At 47.8% G+C, this 20,155-nt stretch overlaps 1 protein-coding gene across 1 annotated transcript; it reads right to left on the bottom strand.

The window, feature by feature from the left end:
* Positions 1-220: 220 nt before the first annotated feature.
* Stip1 (stress induced phosphoprotein 1) lies at positions 221-18,171 on the bottom strand. The gene is made up of 14 exons (XM_036203565.1): positions 18,025-18,171; positions 13,177-13,386; positions 12,027-12,168; positions 11,747-11,888; positions 10,359-10,527; positions 7,253-7,379; positions 7,061-7,163; positions 6,759-6,879; positions 4,568-4,664; positions 3,517-3,641; positions 1,730-1,766; positions 1,494-1,597; positions 1,116-1,288; positions 221-681 (listed from the first exon to the last, which is right to left on the bottom strand). The coding sequence occupies exons 1-14, from the start codon at positions 18,031-18,033 to the stop codon at positions 609-611; spliced, it is 1,632 nt and encodes a 543-aa protein (XP_036059458.1). The 5' UTR covers positions 18,034-18,171; the 3' UTR covers positions 221-608.
* Positions 18,172-20,155: the final 1,984 nt, after the last annotated feature.

Here is a 20,155-nt window from a genome sequence, read left to right on the forward strand (position 1 = left end):
CCGCATCTATTGGTTTACTGAGACTGTACTGCAAAGAACAGCCTGAGCATCCACTCAAAGCTGATCAAGCTGCAAGTTCTTCAGCTGCTGAGCGACACTTCCACCTAGTGGCCATCCCAACAAAACACAACTCATTTTTCAGCCACCAGGAGAGGAAAGCCAGGATCCCAACCCAGAGCAACTGTGTCTTTAGGGAAGAAAAGTCACCAGAGACCACAGCAACATATCACCACGCCTGACTGGCTTGTTTTATTGAAGGACATGGGGTAACAACAAGTGAAGACAGCTGGGACCCCAGGTTGGGAAGAACATCCTCCCCTCCCCGTATGCACCCACTGCCCCAAATAAAAAATAACCAACTATAGGGGAGCAGCCGAGACAGTGACGGGGGAGTTTGGGGAGGGCAGGGAAGGACATTCAAGGGCAGCAGTAGAGACCATGCGTGTGCTGAGAGGGCCCGAGGTGGCGCTGGATGAGTCTGTCTTCCTTGCAGGCATGTATAAATATAAAGATAAGCCTTTCTTTCCCCTCCCTCTGCCCAGTGCTGCTCGCCACCGTCCCAGCTCGCCTTTCCACAATGGCGAAGGGAAGAGGGGAAAAGCAAGTTATCACCGAATTGCGATCAGACCCACATCCATCAGCTTCTGGATCTTCTGTGCTATTACAGGGTTCTTTAAGTGTCTATGGAGAAAAGATAAGAGTTTTCTAAAGCTTGTTCTTAGCTGCTGTTTCCCTCCTTGGCTCTCAGAGCAAGCTCAAATTAATGACCCAGTGCCAGCAGAGCCTGCCTGTCCTACTGTGTGCCTGCACACCTGTAAGCCTAGCAAAAACGGCCTTCCCAACAGAACCTTAGGCGACACTTACTGCTCTTGTAGACTTTGGTTTGGCTCCTAGCACCCACACAGCAGTTCACAACCCTCTATAATCTAGTTCTAAGGGAGGTCTGACCCCTCTTCTGACCTTTTCAAGTACCAGGCACACATGCGGTATACATACACACATAAAGGCAAAATGCTTATACACATAACCTAAATAATACATCTTTAAAGATAAGATAGACAAAATTCTATCTGGCCACATCCCTCTCACTTCCCCAGCACCCCCACTGAACTTACTCGCTCAGAGCCTGGGGGTCCTTCTGCATCTGCTCCAGGATGAGCCTCATGGCTGGGTCACTCATAATCTGCTGCACCTCAGGGTCAGCCATGGCCCGCCGCTTCACATCCTCAGGGCTGTCATGTCTGTTGTACTGTGCCATCATACAGCGCTGGTAACCATCTGCTGCCTCCTACATTCCAGAACACACAGAGAGAGGCAGGAGTCAACAACACTACCGGGCCCACTGCTTCAGCAGGTCCACAGTAACAGCTCTCTGACAAAGGGAAAGGAAGAGACAGAGGCACTGAAGCATGTGGGAGGAAGGACATGAAGGACCACAGAAAACACCAGAGCAGTAACAAGTGGGTGAGCCTTGCAGGCCAGCAGCAGCCTACCTTACAGCTCGAGTCCAGGTCTAGCGCTTTCTGGTATACATCCATGGCTTTTGTATAGTCCTTCATGGCTTCCAGGGCAGCTGCTTTCCGTGTGTAACCCTTGACTACAAACAGGAGAGGTGAGGTACCAATTTAATAGCTCCAGGATGTGGGCTTTCCCCGCTCTGCTACATGCCCAAAAGCCTTAACCATCTCTGGGGCAATCAGGGCACATGAGAAAAATGAAAGGCACTTACTGAAGGTTGGCTCCAGCTGGATGCACTCCTCACAGTCCTAGGAAGGAAGAAAAGTAATTAGGCTCTTTCTCCTCCAGGATGCTCAGTAACCAGCTACTGTGCCCTAAGGAGTCAGAGGTCTTGGCTTCGACTCTGCTGTCCTGCAAATCCAGACCCCTGGGTTCCTAGAGAGCAAGTTAAACCAGGAAGGAGAAAGCTGGGTGAGGACTAGGAAAGCAAGCTCCAGGTCACCACCCCAATGCCGAGCACTGGACTCGTGGCTGGGCTATGGCAAGACCAATAGAGCAAACGTACAAATGACATTCGCTGCCTTCAGACTTAGGCTCAAAAAGCCTTACTGTGGACAAGCAGAAACTGAAATAAATCATCTCAGTGAGTTCCAGACCAGCCAGAGTTCATGAGACTATCTCAAAAATAAACAGAAAGTTAGGGAAGAAAAGTACAGCTGACACCTGAGCCCAATTCTTACCTCCTAGAGCTGCCACTGTCTCACAAGCCACTCAGGTTTTTACAGCATCCTTGCAACCCTAACTAGAGTGATGTCACTTTCGGGCAATTCCCCAGATAGTGTTATCAAAAACAAAACTAAGTTGAGAGGCAAGGCAGGAGGACTTCAAACTAGAAGTCAGCCTGGGCTTATTCTAGTGAGACACTTTCACGAAACAAAAACAGCTCAGAGCTGGCGAGTCAGGGATGGCAAGGATGAAGAACTGCATTCACTCTCCATGGCAATGAACACTTGTAATCTCAGTGCTGGGGAAGCAGACAAGTAGACTGCTGGAGCTCAATGGCAGCTAGCCAAATCTCAAGTGAAACATCCTGCCTATCTATAGCCCCTGAGGAAAAACCTCTGAGGTTATCACTGGCCTTCAAGCACAAGCACTCACACACAGAGCCAGGTCTTGTTGTATGGTATTTGTACACCCCGTGGAAATGTATTGCTGTGATTGGTTACGTACAGAGCCGAACAACCAACAGCTAGGCAGGAGGTACAGGCAGGACTTCTGGGCAGAGAGAAAGGAAGGAGGAGATGAATCTAGGCATGCATCAGATGCCAACAAGACATGGAGGGAGTTGGACATACAGAAGCAAAGAAAGGTAAAAAGCCATGAGGCAAAATGGGATTAATATCAATGGGTTATTTTATTTTAAGTTATTAGAGCTCGTGGGACAAGCCTAAACTACAGCTGAGCTTTCCTAACTAACAAGAAGTCTCTGTGTCATTATTTGTGAGCTGGTGGCTGACCACAAAGCTTGCTACAAGGTATGGTAGCTACTGACATCAACTCAGCACTCAAGAGGCCAAGGACAAGAATGAGTTTAAAGTCAGCATGAACTAAAAAAAGAGAATATTAAGATAAAGGCAAGCGCCACCACCACCCAGCTCAACCACTGATTTTTTTTTTTTTTTTTTTTTTTGAGACAGGGTTTCTCTGTGTAGCTTTGCACCTTTCCTGGATCTCGCTCTGTAGACCAGGCTGACCTTAAACTCACAAAGATCAGCCTGGCTCTGCCTCCCCAGTGCTGGGATTAAAGGCGTGCACCGCCGGCACCACCACCGCCACCACCCAGCCAACCACTGATTTTTAAGGGCTGGAGTCAGGCAGACAGAGGCCTCCAATTTTCCATAAGCACCACCCACTGTCAACCTAGAATCTTAATAAGAACATTAACCTGCCAAGGAGAGGACAGAAAGGAGAGGTCTGGCCCCCTGCAAAGCCTTACAGTTAACTCCAGGTCTCAGTGCCTGTAACCCATCCACCCCAGCAGAACTCCCCAGGCCTCACCTTGAGCGCCAGTTGAAATTCCAGAAGCTTGGTGTAGCAGGCAGCTCGGTTACTGTACAGTTTGGCATCTCTTGGGTTCCGTTTAATGGCTTCTGTATAGTGCTTCATGGCCTGGGGGTAGTCCCCTAGACAGTGATAAAGACATTTTCTATCAGCTCAGCTGGCTTGGAACTCATGTAGCTCAGGCTGCAGCCCTATCTCAAGCCTCCTGAGTGATAAGATTTTAAGTATGCATCACCATGTCCAGCTAACTAGGGATGATTTACTTCTGTTATTTTGACACAGGATCTCACTCTGTAACCTAAGCTAGGACCCAAGTTATCTCTGCCTGTCTCAGTCTCCCAGTTCCTGGGATTTTCATGTGTACACCCTCACACTAAGGTTTTTAGGGGCTGAGAATATAGGTCAGTGGTGGACAGCTTACCTAACATGGTCAATACACTAGATTCAACCCCAATTTACTGACCCCCTCCCCTCCAAGCAGGAAAATGAGATTTAAAAAAAATTTTCTTCTTCTTCAATTTTTATGAACATTAGTGTTTTGCCTGCATGTATGTCTGAGCAAGGGTGTCTGGTCCCCTGGAACTGGAGTTACAGATAGGTGTAAGCTGCCATGTGGGTGCTTGGAATTGAACCTGGGTCCTTTGGAAGCGAAGTCAGTGCTCTTAACCTTGGAGCCACCTCTCCAGCCCCTGGATTTTTTTGAGACAGAGTCCTACTAAGAAGTGCCAACAGCTTGTCTGAACCCATTTTGTAGACAAGCCTGGATAACTCAAGAATTCCTGCCTTTGCCTGAGTATTGGGATTAAAAACATGAGCCACCCCTGACCCCAAAAATTGGCACACGCAGCACTTGGGAGGTAGAGGCAGGTGCAGATGAGAGAGCTTCAGGACAATCAGAGCTACACAGCGAAACCTTGCCTGGAAAACTCCCCAAACAAAGTCACAACACTCAGCAGAAAGGGACAGCCTCCCCTCCCCTGAAGTGTGTCCTGCAAGCAGGCACAGGAAGTCACACAGAAGAGCCAGGCCTCATGGACAGGGCTGCTACCTTTCTGGAAGCATTCATTGCCCTTGTTCTTCTCCTCCAAAGCCAAGTCAGGGTTGATGTAGGCCAGCCGCTCCTGCTCCTTCAGGATTTTCTCTGCCTAAAAAAAGACAATCATTGGCATAGTAATTCAAACTCTCACAAACACCCGAACACAGACAAATTAGAATTTAAAATTCTTTTTCTTTTTTACATTTACGTGTATGCATGTGTGCACGAGTCTGCACACTATAGTGCCACGTGAAGATCAGAGAACTTCAAGTTCCCCGGAACATGTGCGTTCTATGGACTGAAATTAGGACATCAGGCTTGGTGGTCAAGTGCCTTACTGTGCTGAGCCCTTTGGGTGATCCCCTAATTAGGATTTTGATTTTCAGAGTTCAACAGCAAGATTTCCATCTCATTCCCAGGCTGGGGATGTTGCTTGGTGGAGCTCACAGGCACCACAAAAATACTCTCCCTGTTTTTTCATTTTTTTTTCAAGACAGGGCTTCTCTGTGCAGTTTTGGTGCCTGTCTTGGATCTCACTCTGTAGAACAGGTTGGCCTTGAACTAACAGAGATCCACTTGCCTCTGCCTCCTGGGTGCTGGGATTAAAGGCGTGTGCCATCACCACCGCCCAGCAGGTATGTAGTTTAGTTGGTAGAGTGCTTGCTTAACATACATTGAGGCCCTATATCCAAACACCAGTACTACATAACTCTGTTGTGGCAGCCCATACCTGTGATCTCAGCTGTCATGTGGTAGAGGCAGAATTATAAGGAGTTCAAGGTCCTAAGAGGCCAGCTTAGACTTTGCAACCTTGTCTCAAAAATGAACAGAAAAAAAAAAAAACCCTAAAACAAACAAAAAAACCCCCAAGTACTACACAATGGGGCTGCCAAGCTGGTAGAAGAAGAGAATTGACTACCCCAAGTTGCATCTGACCTCTATACCTATACTGTGGCATGTACCTATCCCCAAACAAATACATGTGTAAAATGTTAAAAACAACCATTGAAGGAAAAAAAAAAAAAAAAAAAAGAGCATGAGAACAATTCTATGAAAGTAAAGTAAAACACAGCACAATTAATTTTCTGACTTTTTTTGGGGTGGGGGGTTGGTTAGTGAAGGACGAGTTGGGAACCTTCACTGCTACCCAGTCTGGTCTTGAACTGCTTTCTTTAGCTCATAATACAGTAATGTGACATCATGCTAGACTTGACAAATCATTGTGAAATGACTGCCTGTGGTGAATTGAGTAAGAATGACTCCCAAGCCAGGGGGTGGCACATGCCTTTAGTTCCAGTACTTGGGAGGCAGAGGCAGGTGGATCTCTGAGTTAGAGGCCAGCCTGGTCTACACTGCAAGTTCTAGGACAGGCTCCAAAGCAGCATAGAGAAACCCTGCTTCAAAAAATAAATAAATAAAAAGAATCCCATAAGCTCATATATTTGAATGCTTAGTTATGGGGGTAGGGTGGTGGTGGTGGAACTGTTTCAAAGAATTAGAAGGATTGGGAGGTGTGGCCTTGCTGAAGGAAGTGTATCGGCTTTGAGGTTTCAAAAGCCCATGCCAGGCCCCGTCTCTTTGTCTCTTTACCTACAGATGAGGATATCGTTTCTCAGCTATTGTTCCAGCACCTGCCTACATGCCATGTTCCCCCATGATAATGGACTAAACCTCTGAAACTGTTAGCAAGCCTTCCAATTAGATGCTTTCTCTTATAAGAGTTGCTTTGGTCACAGTGTCTCTTCATAGCAACAGAAGAGTTCAAGACACTCCCCTACATTATTTATTACAAATGGTACCATACCACTCTGGCTATCAAAATAATAAAAATGAGACCGGGCATGGTGGTACAAGCCAAGCCTATAATCCCAGCAATCAGGGCAGAGGCAGGTGAATTTGTTAGTTCAAGGCCAGCCTACTCTACACAGAGTTCCAGGACTACATAATGGAGACCCTGTCTTAACAATCCCTCCAAAATGATAAGGGGGGGAAAAACGGTTCTAACAGTAATATTAGAACCTTGCCAACAGGCTCAGAGCATTTCATTCATAACATTACCAAGTAGAGACAGTTGGATCTGTTCTGTTACTTCAAGGACAGCATGGTCTACAGAGCTAGTTCCAGGACAGTCAAGGCTCAAGGCTACATATGCAAAGAAACCTGTCTCAAAAAGACATGATAGCCCTATTCTCTTCAGACCCACCTGCTGGCACTTCTTGAGCACGTCTGGGGTTCGGTGCTCTGCCAGAGACTTATTGTAGAAATGGATGGCATCCTTGTACTTTTCTTCTTTGAAGTAGGAATTGCCGATTCGGGCATAAGCTCTGATGAAGACAAGAGGGTAAAAGCATGCCAAGAGCTGAGTTAGATGCAAGGTCAGACCTCAAAGAAAATACAAACCAACCACCAGCAAAGCTGGCACTTCAGCCTAGAAGCCCTACCGTCTCGACAGGGCCTCAGGCCCACACCCCCCCACGCCCTCAGCAGGGTGGTTCGGTGGCATACTTGGCAATCTGTCGGTAATCCTCTCGGTTCTCTCTGCCCACTTCAATGGCCTTCTCACACAGTTCCCGGCACTTGTTGTAGTCGCCTTTCTCGAAGTGCACAGCTGCCAGGCAGAAGGGAGAAACAGTCAGCCCTGTTTCTTCCCTCAGGAGTGCCTACCGGCTTCTCTTGTCACTGTTTTCTGGTCCTCACCTGCTTGATTAGTTATGTAAGTCATATTGGTAGGGTCCAGTTCCTTGGCCCTGTCATAATGCTTCAAGGCCACATCAAAATCTTTCTTCTTGTAGGCATCATTTCCCATCTCTTTTTCTTTCAGTGCCTAAATGGGGTTGGAAAGAGTGCTTAGTAGCATCTACACCAGATGACAGCAGAGCCAGAGTCCACGCTCTGTCACAGGTATCAATCAGCATGTGCCACCAACATGACCAGGAAGTAAGCTGTCCCTTGAAAAGGCCTCTCTCTTCACACACCAGCCAGAGTCAGGGAGGGTCAAGGTGAACTTTAACTTCACTTTCTGACCCTGAAACTGCCTTTTCCCATCTTGGATCTTCACCAGGCAGCAAAAAGCTTCTCTGAGGGAGAGGAAATCTCTAACTCAAAGCAGCTGAAGATGCTGATATAACCTGGTGGCAGACGTTTGGCCACAGTGGACTGTTGTGGCTATCTTGAGATCTTAGCTGTTAGGAAAGAGCAGGCATGGTAAGAGGATCAGAAAGGGCCACAGGCACAGAAGAGTCTTCAGCATCACTCTCTCACCCACACAGAGGGCCTTTTTCCAGCTGAGACACCCTGAGCAACCAACACTCACCCATTTAAGGGTACTAAATTTGGCAACAATCTGCTGTTCCTGACTACGAGAAGGGAAACACAATTCTTTAGGCACACGTCTCCTGCTCTGGAAGAGTGTTGCTAAGTGGACACCCACCACATCCAATCAGGAGGCCAAAGCCTCAGAAGGGATGCAGACACCATACCTGAATCCCAGCAGGAACCAGCACCCCTCACAATTGTCTGCTCTACCCAGAGCTCATGCTTGCAGCATGTGATGAGGGTTCATTTTTACTGCTGAAGCACTCAGAAATTCAGCATTACTAGGAAATGGCTTGTAAGAAGTATCTTTTTCATACATATACTTACAAACGAAAGACCAGGGTCTTCATGTTTTTTTCTTTTTTAGTTTTCAAGGCAGGGTTTCTCTGTGTAGCCCTGGCTGTCCTTGAACTCAGAGATCTGCCTGACAGTCTGGCTTCTAACTCATGAGCCTCCTGTAACCACAGGCATTCTTTCTTATTTATTTTATGTATCAATTTATAGAAGTATTTTTCTAGGGACTGGAGAGTTGGCTTAATAATTAAGAGTACTTGTTGCTGTTGTAGAAGACCCAAGCGAGTTCAGTTCCAACACCCAATAGTGGTTCACAACTATTCAAATGTTAACTCCAGTTCCAGAGGATCTGACTTCTTCTTCTGACCTCCATAGGTACCAGGCACGCATGTGGTGCAGATACACACATGCAGGCAAAATACTCATACATTAAAATTAAAAAAGAGGCCCTGTGATGGCACAGGCCTTTAGTCCCAACATTCCCAGGTATATCTGAGTTCAAGGTCAGCCAGATCTATAAAGAGAAACCCTCTTGCAAAAATTAATCAAATAAAAAAAAAAAACACAGGGGCTGGGGATTTAGCTCAATGGTAGAGCACTTGCCTAAATAATAATAATAATAATAATAATAATAATAATAAATAGATATAAAATTTTTTTTAATTTTTAAAAATATTTTATGTGTATGAGAGTTTTGCATGCATGTACCTCTGTATACCATATGCATGCATGGTGCCCAAAGAGGACAGAAGATAGCATCAGATCGCCAGAACTGGAGTTTGTCACCAAGTGGATGCTGGGAATCAAACCCGTGTCCTCTGCAAGAACAACTGTTCTTAATCATGGAGCCATCTCTCCAGGCCCCTATTAATTTATCTATGTATATAAGCCCATGTGCCATGGTATATGCATGGAGGTCAAAGGATGCCGTTTTTCCCCCTCCGAAACAGTGTTTCTCTGTGTAGTTTTGGTGCCTGTCCTGGATCTCGCGCTGTAGACCAGGTTGGCCTGGATGATCCACCTGGCTCTGCCTCCCGAGTGCTGGGATTAAAGGTGTGTGCCACCACCGCTGCCCAACAGGACACCTTGCAAAATAGTTCTCTTCTGCCATGTGGGTTTCAGGGAGGGAAATCAGGTTAAGTTTGGCAACAAGTGCATTTACCTAATGACTAAGCCATCTCCACTGGCCCTCTGATGTATTTTAATAATTTTTTTTCTTTCAGGCACAATTTCACTGTTACCCAGATGGGTCTGAAAGCACCAGCAGGTCAGGTGATCCTATGTCAGCCACTTAAGTAACTTAGAACATACTAAGTACTCAAAACTATGGGGCTGCAGAAAGTGACTAAGTCAGCTGGCGAAGTGCATGCCTTGCAGACACAAGGATCTGAATTTAATTTCTTAGAATCCATGTAAAGAATTAAGCCAGGGGGCTGAAGAGAGCTCAGCAGTTAAGAGTACTGGCTGCTCTTCCACAGGGCCCAGGTTCAATTCTCTCAGCACCTACATGGCAGATTAAAGCTATCAATAACTTTAGTTCTAGGGGATGCAACACCCTCACACTGACATACATGCAAGCAAAACACCAATGCACATGAACTAATAATTTAAAAAGAATTAAGCTATGAGGGTGGTAGCCCTGGAGGCATGGCTCAGCAGTTAAGCACTTGCAAAGGACCCACACAGATTTATATATAAAAATCTAGTACCAGGGATCTGACACCCTCTTCTGGCCTCCATGGACACTAGGCATGAATGTGGTGCAGAGACATATACATGCAGGCAAAACACTCATACACATAAAATAAAAAATATAGCACACTCTTTTAATGCCAGTTATCTGTGAGACAAAGGCAGGTGGCTTTCTGAACTCAAGGCCAGTCTAGTCTATAGAGTAAAACCCTGTTCAACACGAACCAACCAAATAAAACATAAAAACTTACTAATTAAGCAATTGGGAGGAGAATCATCCTGAGTTTAAAGCCAGCCTGGGATGCAGAATGAAACTGTTTCTGAAAGTGTCCAATCCAGAGCTTCATGCATACTAGGCAGGTATTCCACAAACTGGGCCATATCCCCAGCCCCAAACCATTTCTTAGCTACTGTCTATAGACATACCCATTTAGTACTCTTATTTCTAATTGTTTTGGCTGTATGTAAATGCATGATAGTTTAGAGGAGAAAAAAATAAGACCTGTTTCTTATTCTCTGGAAGATCTTCTTCCATTGGTTCTGGCTTGGTCTCCTTTTTGGGAGGAGGTGGGGGGGGGGGGGTTGCTGCCTCTTCCTCTTCATCCATACTACCCAGATCAACCCCAAGAAGGACACTGAGTGTAGTCATGATCCGTGGATCTTGTATTTTCCTGGATTGATTAAAATAAATAAATAAATAAATGAGCTGGAGAAATATCTCCAGTTAGTTAAGAAAGCACACTGAGGGGTTGGGGATTTAGCTCAGTGGTAGAGTACTTGCCTAGCAAGCGCAAGGCCCTGGCTTCGATCCTCAGCTCCAAAAAAAAAAAAAAAAAAAAAAAAACACACTGCTCTTCAGAAACTCAAGTTCCATTCCCAGCACTCACACTGGGCAGCTCAAAATCTTCTGAAACTCTGGCTCCAGGAGACCCCATCTCTGGCCCTCCTCAGGCACCTGCACTCACATGCACATTCCCATATATAGACACAAACACAAATAATTTAAAAGAATAAAAATGAAAATTTTCAAGAGAAACAAAGACTTGGAGAGATGTCTCAAAGATTAAGAGTGACCAAGAGTGCCTCTATGAGGGTCAGAATTCAGATCCCAGCACCCCTATCAGGTGGCTCACATATGCCAGTAACTCCAGCTGAAGGAGAAAAAATAAAAAGACAAGCCCGGGCAGTGGTGGCACACACCTTTAATCCCAGCACTCGGGAGGTAGAGGCAGGTGGATCTCTGTAAGTTCGAGGCCAGCCTAGTCTATCAAGTGAGTTCCAGGACAGGCGCAAAGCTACACAGAGAAACCCTGTCTCGAAAAACCAAAAAGACTAAAAACCAAAAGCAAACAAACAATGAAAAAAGGCAAGACAAGCCAGGTATGGTGGTGTATCCCTTTAATCTGGCACTTAAGAGGCAGAGGCTGGTGGATCTGAGTTCAAGAAACTCAGTGAGTTCCAGAATAGCCAGAGCACTGTAGAGAAACCCTGTCTCAAAAAACAAAACAACAAAAAGAAAATCACCCAAGTAGCTGGAATTACAGGTGGGCATCACCAAGCCTGGGTTCTACAATTGCTCTTAACCTATTCAGATTACTGCATAGATGGTCCTCACCCATTGATACATGGCTAAAGCCAGGGCATATAGCTCAGAGACAAAACATTTGCCTAACATGGGCAAGGTGCTCAAGTTTGATCCTCAGGACTATAAAAAAATAAGCAAAGCTAGAATTCTAGAAGAAGCAGGTCTGTAAGAAATATTCCAGAGTGCTATTATAAGCTACTAGACCCTTTCTATGCAAATTACAAAATTTGCCCTACTCAGTGGCAGAAAAAACTTGTGGTTCAGACCAGAGAGCTTCTGCCAGAGTTCCTGTTGCCTCTACTTACGTGCCCAGGTCCGAGGGCTTGTTCCGTAGCTGTTCTATGAGTTCCCGGTAGGTAGGGTCACTGAGCAGTGTCCTTGTCCTAGGATCATTCTCCAACTTCTGGTACAGATTAGGCAAGTTGAAAGGATTCATGAATTTCCTCTCTGTCCAAATGAGGGAAAGTACATCAATATGAAATGTTTACTTGAGTTACCATGACATCACCCACCACCATCACCTTCACTTTGGGGGAGGGCAGGATTGTTTTCAAAATTAATCCCATTACATAAAAGACCACCTACCTGCCAACCTGGCCTCCATGTTCTGTAAGCCTTCCTTAAGCTGGAGGTTATTTGCTTCATGTTTTAAACCCTCTTCATAGGTTCGTTTGGCTTCTTCAAACCGGTTTAGGAATTCAAGAGCTGCTGCTTTTCTTGAATAACCCTTAATACCCCCAACATTATAGAAAATAGAGGTCATACACAGGTAAATTCAGGTAGCCTCAAAAAACCTACTAGGATCTGTTTCTTTCTTTCATTCATTCATTCATTCATTTTCAGACCTGAGGACCAAACCCTGGGCCTTGTGCTTGCCAGGCAAGCGTTCTACCACTGAGCTAAACCCCACCCCCAGATTTGTTTTATTTATTTAACCCATATATACAGGTGCTCTCCCTGCATATGCTGTCTGTGTGTGCCTGGTGTCTACAGAGGCCACAAGAGGGCACTGCATTCCCTGGGACTGGAATTACAGTTCTGAGCCACCATGTGGGCACTGAAAATTAAACCCAGGTCCTCTGGAAGAGCTGCCAGTACTCCTAACAACTGAGTCATCTCACCCCCCCCCACCCTTCCTGAAACAGGGTCTCATTATGTAGCTCCAGGTGGCTTCAAACTCTGCTTGTCTCTAATCCCAAGTATTAGGATTAAAGGCGTGTACTTTTTGGACCCAAATGATATTTGCATAAAGGCAACCAGAAAATAGGGAAAGGATTCAATACCAATGATGATACTAAAAGGATGCAGACAAGGTGCCGTCAGTTTAGCACTCTTGTATTTCTTCACAGTACAACTAATAAACCTGTTTTACTACTTATGGTAAAGACTTGGTGAATTAAGTGTTGACCTTCATTCAAGGGGTACCTTCTGACAGGGTCGGCAGACAGGTCAAGAGGACCTGCTAAAAATGGACTACAGGGCTGAAGAGATGGCTCAGTGGTTAAGAGCACTGACTGCTCTTCCAGAGGTCCTGAGTTCAATTCCCAGCAACCACATGGTGGCTCACAACTATCTGTAATGAGATCTGGTGCCCTCTTCTGGCCTGCAGGTGTACATGCTGGCAGAACACTGTATACACAATAAGTAAGTAAATATTTAAAAACAACAACAAAATGGATTACAGACCAGACCCAAAGTCCTTAGGAAAACTGCAGAGCCCAACTCTCCAGCTTACCTTGCCCCAGTCGGGCTTCAGGTCAACGGTCTTACAGCCATCCTCATAGGCCTTCTGGTAGTCTCCTTTCTTGGCATAGGCTGCAGAGCGATTGCTATAGAGCACGTGGTTCTGGGGATCTAGTTTAATTGCCTCAGAGTAGCACTGCAAGGCATCATCGATGTTCCCAGCACTCAGGGCCTTATTGCCCTTCTCCTTTAGCTCATTCACCTGAGGAGGAAAGGAAGGCATCAACACAGCCTCACTCCATACAGCACTCATTCTCTCTCGGGGTGTTAGGTTATACTTACTCTTCCTAAGGACTAACTAGCTGGCTACTACTGATGAAGAGAGAAAAATGCTAATTCAGCCACATTCTCCCACATCTCCGAAAGCTAGCAGGGAAAACAAAGCAGGAGCATGAAGACAACTTCAGGCCAACAGAGAACTCAGTCCCTCCAGAGCAATGCAAGCCTCCTTTGAAAGGCACATTCACTTGTCAAAGCTTTCCAAAGAACGATAAACTGAGTACAAGAAGAGCTAAGCATGCTCAGATACATGATTGAGCATCCAGCATGGTGGCACAAATCTGCACTCCTAGTACTCAGAAGGCTGTGGTTGAAGAATATGTGTTCCAGGGGTTACACTGGAAACCACTGTCTCAAAAACATCAAGATGGGGGCCCAATAAGATGGCTCAGTGTGATAAACACTCAAGCCCACAATCTAAGTTTGATACCTGGACATAAGGGTAGAGAAGAGAACCAACTCCACAAAGTTGTCCTACAACCTCCACATATGCACATCTGAACACACACACTCTAGTGCCCTACAAGACTCGGGAGAAGAGACCTTTATTCCTCTATGCATATTATGGCTCTACTGCCATAATTCATATCCCATTATCAGCAAGAGCCAAGTGGGAGTTTACTGTGCTGTCCCTTAAGGGTAGAGCTAGTCCCCACCAATGCTTTACCATTACTCTATCAGGAAGGAGAGGATGAAGACAAGTATCATCTCATCCCATTCTCTTAGTTGCCAAGGAGCTTCATAAAGTGAAGAGACCTTCTAGACCTTATTTTTGGGGGGGAGGTTTCGAGAGAGGGTTTCTCTGTGTAGCTTTGCGCCTTTCCTGGATCTCTCTCTCTGTAGACCAGGCTGGCCTCGAACTCAAAGATCCACCTGCCTCTGCCTCCCGAGTGCTGGGATTAAAGGCGTGTGCCACCAACACCCGGCTGAAGAGACCTTCTTAAGAGGAGTTCACCACAAAGCCACACCTTTCCTTGCTTCCCTTCAAGTTTAATTTCGAAGGCTAGCCTTGAACCTGAGATCTTGTTCTGGATACCCACTAACTGAGATTAGAGATTTAAAAGTGCTCTTCATTATCTGTGTGTGTATAATGCGTTTTTCTTAACAATCCTGACCTACAAAAGGTCAAGAACTTCATTGCCAGGCTGTGATGGCACACACCTTTAATCCCACCCCTCACCTGGGAGGCAGAGGCAGATCTCTGAGTTTAAGGCCAGCCTGGTTTATAGTGCCAAGTTCCAGGACATCCAGAAAGACCTGCCTGGAAAAACAAACAAACCACAAAAACAAACAAACGCCAAAACTTCCTATAAGCTTAGCTAAGAGAAAACTATACACAGCTCCCTTTAAAATGCAAGCACAGAGGGCACAATGAGCCCAGTAGGATATACATTTATGCCACTGGGGTGTGGATGTAGCTCACTTGGTAACTGAAGCCCCAGGTTGAATACTAGCACCAGACATGGTGACATAAACATGCACACACGTGTTATTACAGGACTTATGAGGCAGAGTAAGGAAAATAATAAAGTCATTCCTTGGTTATATATAGTAAGCCTAAGGCTAGCCTGGAATCCATTAGACCCTAACCAAGGCCCTACTCATTTTGGGTCAAAGCTGTAATAAAGTCAGCATACCATAGGAACTTCCATAGAGCAGAGATGCTAATGCAAAGGTAAACTGGGTCTGCCCTGTAATCTCAGCACTTAGGAAGGGGAAAGAGACCATATTTTCAGGGAAGGAGGAAGAGAAGCAAAGACACAGGAAACTGCCAAAATTCCATCATCCCTTTAAAGGAAGGCCGAAGCAGAAAAAGGTGGAAAAGAAAACCCCACTCAACTGATATAGAGAAAGCTGACTTTGTTAGCTCTTGTTTACATAGAGAAAGGGTTTCACACAGGTCTAAAATTCACTATGTAGCCCAGGCTGGCTTATTGCCTCAGCCTCCTGAGTGCTGGGTTTATAGGCATGAGCTTAATACTCCACTTGGAAGAACTTTTCAAATGAATATTGACAGGAAATCAATTGTTAGGAAATAAACTGGGGGCATATTACCCTGTTTAAAAAAAACAAAACTAGGGGCTGGAGAGATGGCTCAGCAGTTAACAGCACTAGTTGCTCTTCCAGAGGACCTGGATTCAATTCCCAGCACCCACATGGCAGTCTGCAACTGTCTGTAACTCCAATTCCAGAGGATCTGACACTCTCACACAGACATACATGGAGACAAAAATCCAACACACACAAAAACAAATAAATAAGGTGCTTTGGTATTTCTTGAGACAGGGTCTCACTACACAGCTCTGGCTGTCCTATTACAGATCAACTTGCCTCTGCCTCATGAGTTCTGGGATTAAAAGCACGCACCTTTACGCCTGGCAAAAAATAAATCTTACAAATGTAAACTATGATGCCAGGAGTGATGGCGCATGCCTTTGATCCCAGCACTCAGGAGGCAGAGGCAAGCTGATCTCTGAGTTCAAGGCCAGCATGGTCTACAGAGTGAGTTCCAGGACAGCCAAAAATACAGAGAAACCCTGTCTCAAAATACCAAAAAAGTAAACTATACATCACTATAGGATTTACCTGAAAGAACTCACTTCTTCAAATGCACAATTTTCTTTCTTTCTTTCTTTTTTATTTTATTTTTTTATTTTTGGAGACAAGGTTTCTCTGTGTAGCACTGGCTGCCCTAGAACTCAATCTTTAGAGCACACTAGCCTTGAACTCACGCCTCTGTGCTGGGATTAAACACAGGCACTAACGCCGGCCTTACTCAAATGTGTTATTTTCAATATTCAAATTTACTTCTCAGTGGTGGTGACACACGCCTTTGATCCTGGCACTTGGGAGGCAGAGGCAGGCAGATCTCTGTGAGTTCAAGGCCAGCTTGGTCTACAGAGCAAGTTCCAGGACAGGGTCCAAAGCTACACAGAAAAACTGCACAGAACAGAAGTTGAAATCAGGATGTCTTCCTCTATTGCTCTTCACCTTAGTCTTTGAGACAGGGTCTCTTGATGAGCCTGGAGTTTGTAGACTGGCTAGTGAGCCCTGAGAGCCTCCTCTTTCCCCACAACTCTTTGGATGGGTGCTGACAATCTGAACTCAATCTGAACTCAGGTTTCTCATTCTTTTTTTGTTTTTTCGAGACAGGGTTTCTCTGTGTAACAGCTCTGGCAGTCCTGAACTCCATTTGCAGACCAGGCTGGCCTCGAAGTCACAGAGCTCTGCCTGCCTCTGCCTTCTGAATGCTGGGATTAAAGGCGTGCGCCACCACTGCCCGGCTCAGGCTGTCATTCTTACACATCAAGGTTTTTACCATCCAAGCCCTCTCCAAGCCCCAACATTCAAATCTGAGCAACCTTATTGTAAGGTTGCCGTCCTGAGCTTAGTCAGTCCCTTACAGTCTACGTATATAATTTGCACCCTTGTACAATGGCCGGCAGGATTTTATGCCTGAGGTGGGTGGGGCGGATGTATAGCTCTGAATGTACCCTGGGTTCCAGGCGCTGGGTTCAATAGCCAGCACCACATACTAGATGAATGAATGAATGAATGAATGAATAAGAGAAGAGCCCCTTTTTGTTCTAACAGAGCAAAGTGCTGCTTATTCCAAAAGCGAGTTTTTGTGGTGGTTGTTTTTTGTCTGTACTGCAGCCTATCCATCCCAGACACAACTTCATTACTTCAAGGGTACAAAAAGTTGGTAAACCGCTCCATTTCCAGCCTTACTAAGGAAGCAGGGAGGCCCTACGGTCCCTTACAGTGGCTAGTCCAGAACAAAAGGTTCTACTTCGTACACCACACTAAAAGTAGTAAGCTGTTCTGCGTCTTGTGAGCCTTTGGGTGAATCACGACAGTTCAATGACAGCCTCCAGGGTAACAAAACCTCTCCTGGCCTCTCGGAGCTGCGGGCCACTGTGGCCCGAGCGAGTCACCAAGGTAAGGGCACAGGTTCGACTCTGTGCCCCGACGCTGAGCGAGGAGAGGCAGGGGCTCTGGCTGCTCACTCTCGGCTCACGACTGTCCGCAACCACGAGACCCGTGTAACTGGAGTCCGAATGTGCAAGTGGCAGACCCCCAGTCACCGGGAAAAAGGGGAAAAAAGGGGGGAAAAGGGGGGAAAGAAAAGGGAGGGGGAGGGGCGACACGCATCCCGGGCCGCCGGGAGACCCCGCGACTCTGCCCGCGTCTCTGCCCGCGTCCGCCCCGCCTGCACCGGGCGCGGGCCCCGATCCCGGGCGCACGCAGCTGCCTGCTCCCCGAAGGCTGCCGAGGTGCCCGGCCACCGGACCCCTCCAAGTTCGCCGCGGCCCACGGGGGCCTCCCGCGCCGAGTCGGCCCCGCACCCAGAAGCCTCGGGGCCCGGCCGCGGCCAGGCCTGCTCCCGCTCGGCTCGGCGGGCCGCGGGGGCGACGGGCGCTCGCCATTCTGCCCTCACACGCCCGGCCGCGGCCCTCACGCCCTCGCCTCGGCCGCGCGGCACGGCCCCCGACCCCTCGCTGCTCCCCGCCGTCAGGCCTGCGCTGCCCCGGGGCCCCGGCCGCCCCTCCCCCTTCACCTGCTCCATAGCCTGGCCCGGAACCCCGTTGAATCGAATTCGTCCGCTCCGCGTTCCCAACCGCACGCGCCGCCTTCTGGAACCTACTAGAAGCTGCCGGGACTCCCTCCCCCTCCCCGGTTCCCGCCCCTTCCTTGCCTGCTCACTGGTTGATCGCGGCCAGGGGGCTCTATGCTCCTCTACTATTGGATTGAAGTCCAGTCAATCATCTGGGCTTCTCTTTCATTGGTTCTCTGCGAGCCTTCTCGCCAGCCCTGCCTCCTCTGCACCTCGGGATTGGTCGCTCTTCGACAAGCCCCGCCTATGTCAGGGCTCGACGAACGGAGGGAGGAGCGGGCCTTGACGACACGGATTGGTTGGTGAGTCCGTCAATTGTGGCTGACCTGGCCGCGCCCATTGGTCCCGTTCTTTCTGGAAATTTCCACGACTCTCATTGGGCTGAAGGACTCCTTGACGGAACCGCCTTCGGAAAAAAAAAATTCAATTGGGTGTGTGTTGGGGGTGGAGTGGAAGTTGGGCACACTTGTCCCTGATTGGTCTAGGCCGCTGCTCCGCAAAGGGCCGCCCGGCGGGTGGTTCGTGGGAGTCCCGCGCCCGCCCGCTGGCCGCCGCGTCTGACTGCAGCCGGGCCGGCTGGGCGGCCGTCTTGGCGGGCCGGCGGCTCCCACGTCGCGGCTCCCAGCACGCCCGAGTCGCCCGCCCCTGAATTCAGGTGCAAGCTTGGGTCTCGAGGTCCCGCCCGTGGAAATGCCAGTCTGGTTGCAGCAGGCTCAGCGTGTGGTTCACGGGACAATGGAGGCCGAGGGGGGCTCGGTGCCCTCCCTGTGCCCGGGGCGCCATGCACACCCTTTCCATCCGGTTACCCCGAATCCGTTCGCTTGCACCTAGTCTGCCTCGCCTAAGATCACCGGGGGAGAGGCGGGCGAGGTGGCGCACGCCTTTAACCCCGGCTCGCGGGAGGCAGAGGCAGGCGGGTCTCCGTGAGTTCCAGGACAGCCGGGGCTACACGGAGACACCCTGTCGGGGGAGGGGGCGACTAAAAAGTTACGTTGGGCTTGAGAGATGGCTCAGTAGTTAGGATGGTATCCTGCTCTTTAAAGGACCCTAGTTCAGCACCACAAAGAGCAGCTTGCATCCCTCGGTCACTTCAGGGCTTCCACACCTCTGGCCTCCATGGTCACCTGCCCATACCCCCTGTGCATCCACGTTCAAACACACACACACACTTAAAAATAGAAACTTAAAGGCTGTGTTTTGTAGTTAACTTTTCTGTGGCTGTGAAGAGACACCATGCCCAAGGCAACTGTTTATAAAGAGTTTATTGAGGCTTACAGTTCCAGAGGGTAGGTCCATGGCCATCATGGTGGGTGACATGGAAGCAAGCAGGCAGGCGTGGTACTGGAGCAATAGCTAAGACCTTACATCTGGTCCACAGGCCAAAGGCAGAGAGAGATCCAACTGGGGATGGTGTGGGCTTTTGAAACCTCAAAGCATGTCCCCAGTGACCCCCATCCTCCGACAAGGGCACGGCTCCTAATCCTTCCCAAACTGAGGTCCAAGTATTCAAATATATGAGCCTGTGGGGGGCGTTCTCTTTAAACCACCACACTGTATGGAGGCACATATCTAATCCCAGGGCTGGAGAATCTGAGACAGGCATGCTTGCTGCCCAGCCAGTTTAGCAGACTCAGTGGTAAGCTCCAGGTTCAGTGTGAGACCCTATCTCAAAATACAAAGTGCCTGGTGTGTGTGTGTGTGTGTGTGTGTGTGTGTGTGGCACACACTCAGGAGGCAAAGGCAGGTGGACCTCTGTGAGTTCGAGGCCAGCCTGGGCTACAGAGTGAGTTCCAGGACAACCAAGAGCTACTACACAGTGAGACCTTGTCTCAAATCCTCAATAAAAAATAAGTAAATGAAAGTGGAGGGGCTGAAGAAATAAATGGGTTGGCAGTTAAGAACCCTTGCTCCTCTTGCAGAAGACTCTGGTTCAGTTTCCAAAACCAGCATGGCAGCTCACAACTGACCAAAAATCCAGTACAAGGGGATGGAGTGACCTATTCTGACCTCTAACACACAGATGGTGCGCAGACATACACACAGGAAACACATACACACACGCGCATATGCACGC

The sequence above is a fragment of the Onychomys torridus genome, chromosome 1 (assembly GCF_903995425.1).
Source record: "Onychomys torridus chromosome 1, mOncTor1.1, whole genome shotgun sequence".
Lineage (NCBI taxonomy): Eukaryota > Metazoa > Chordata > Mammalia > Rodentia > Cricetidae > Onychomys > Onychomys torridus.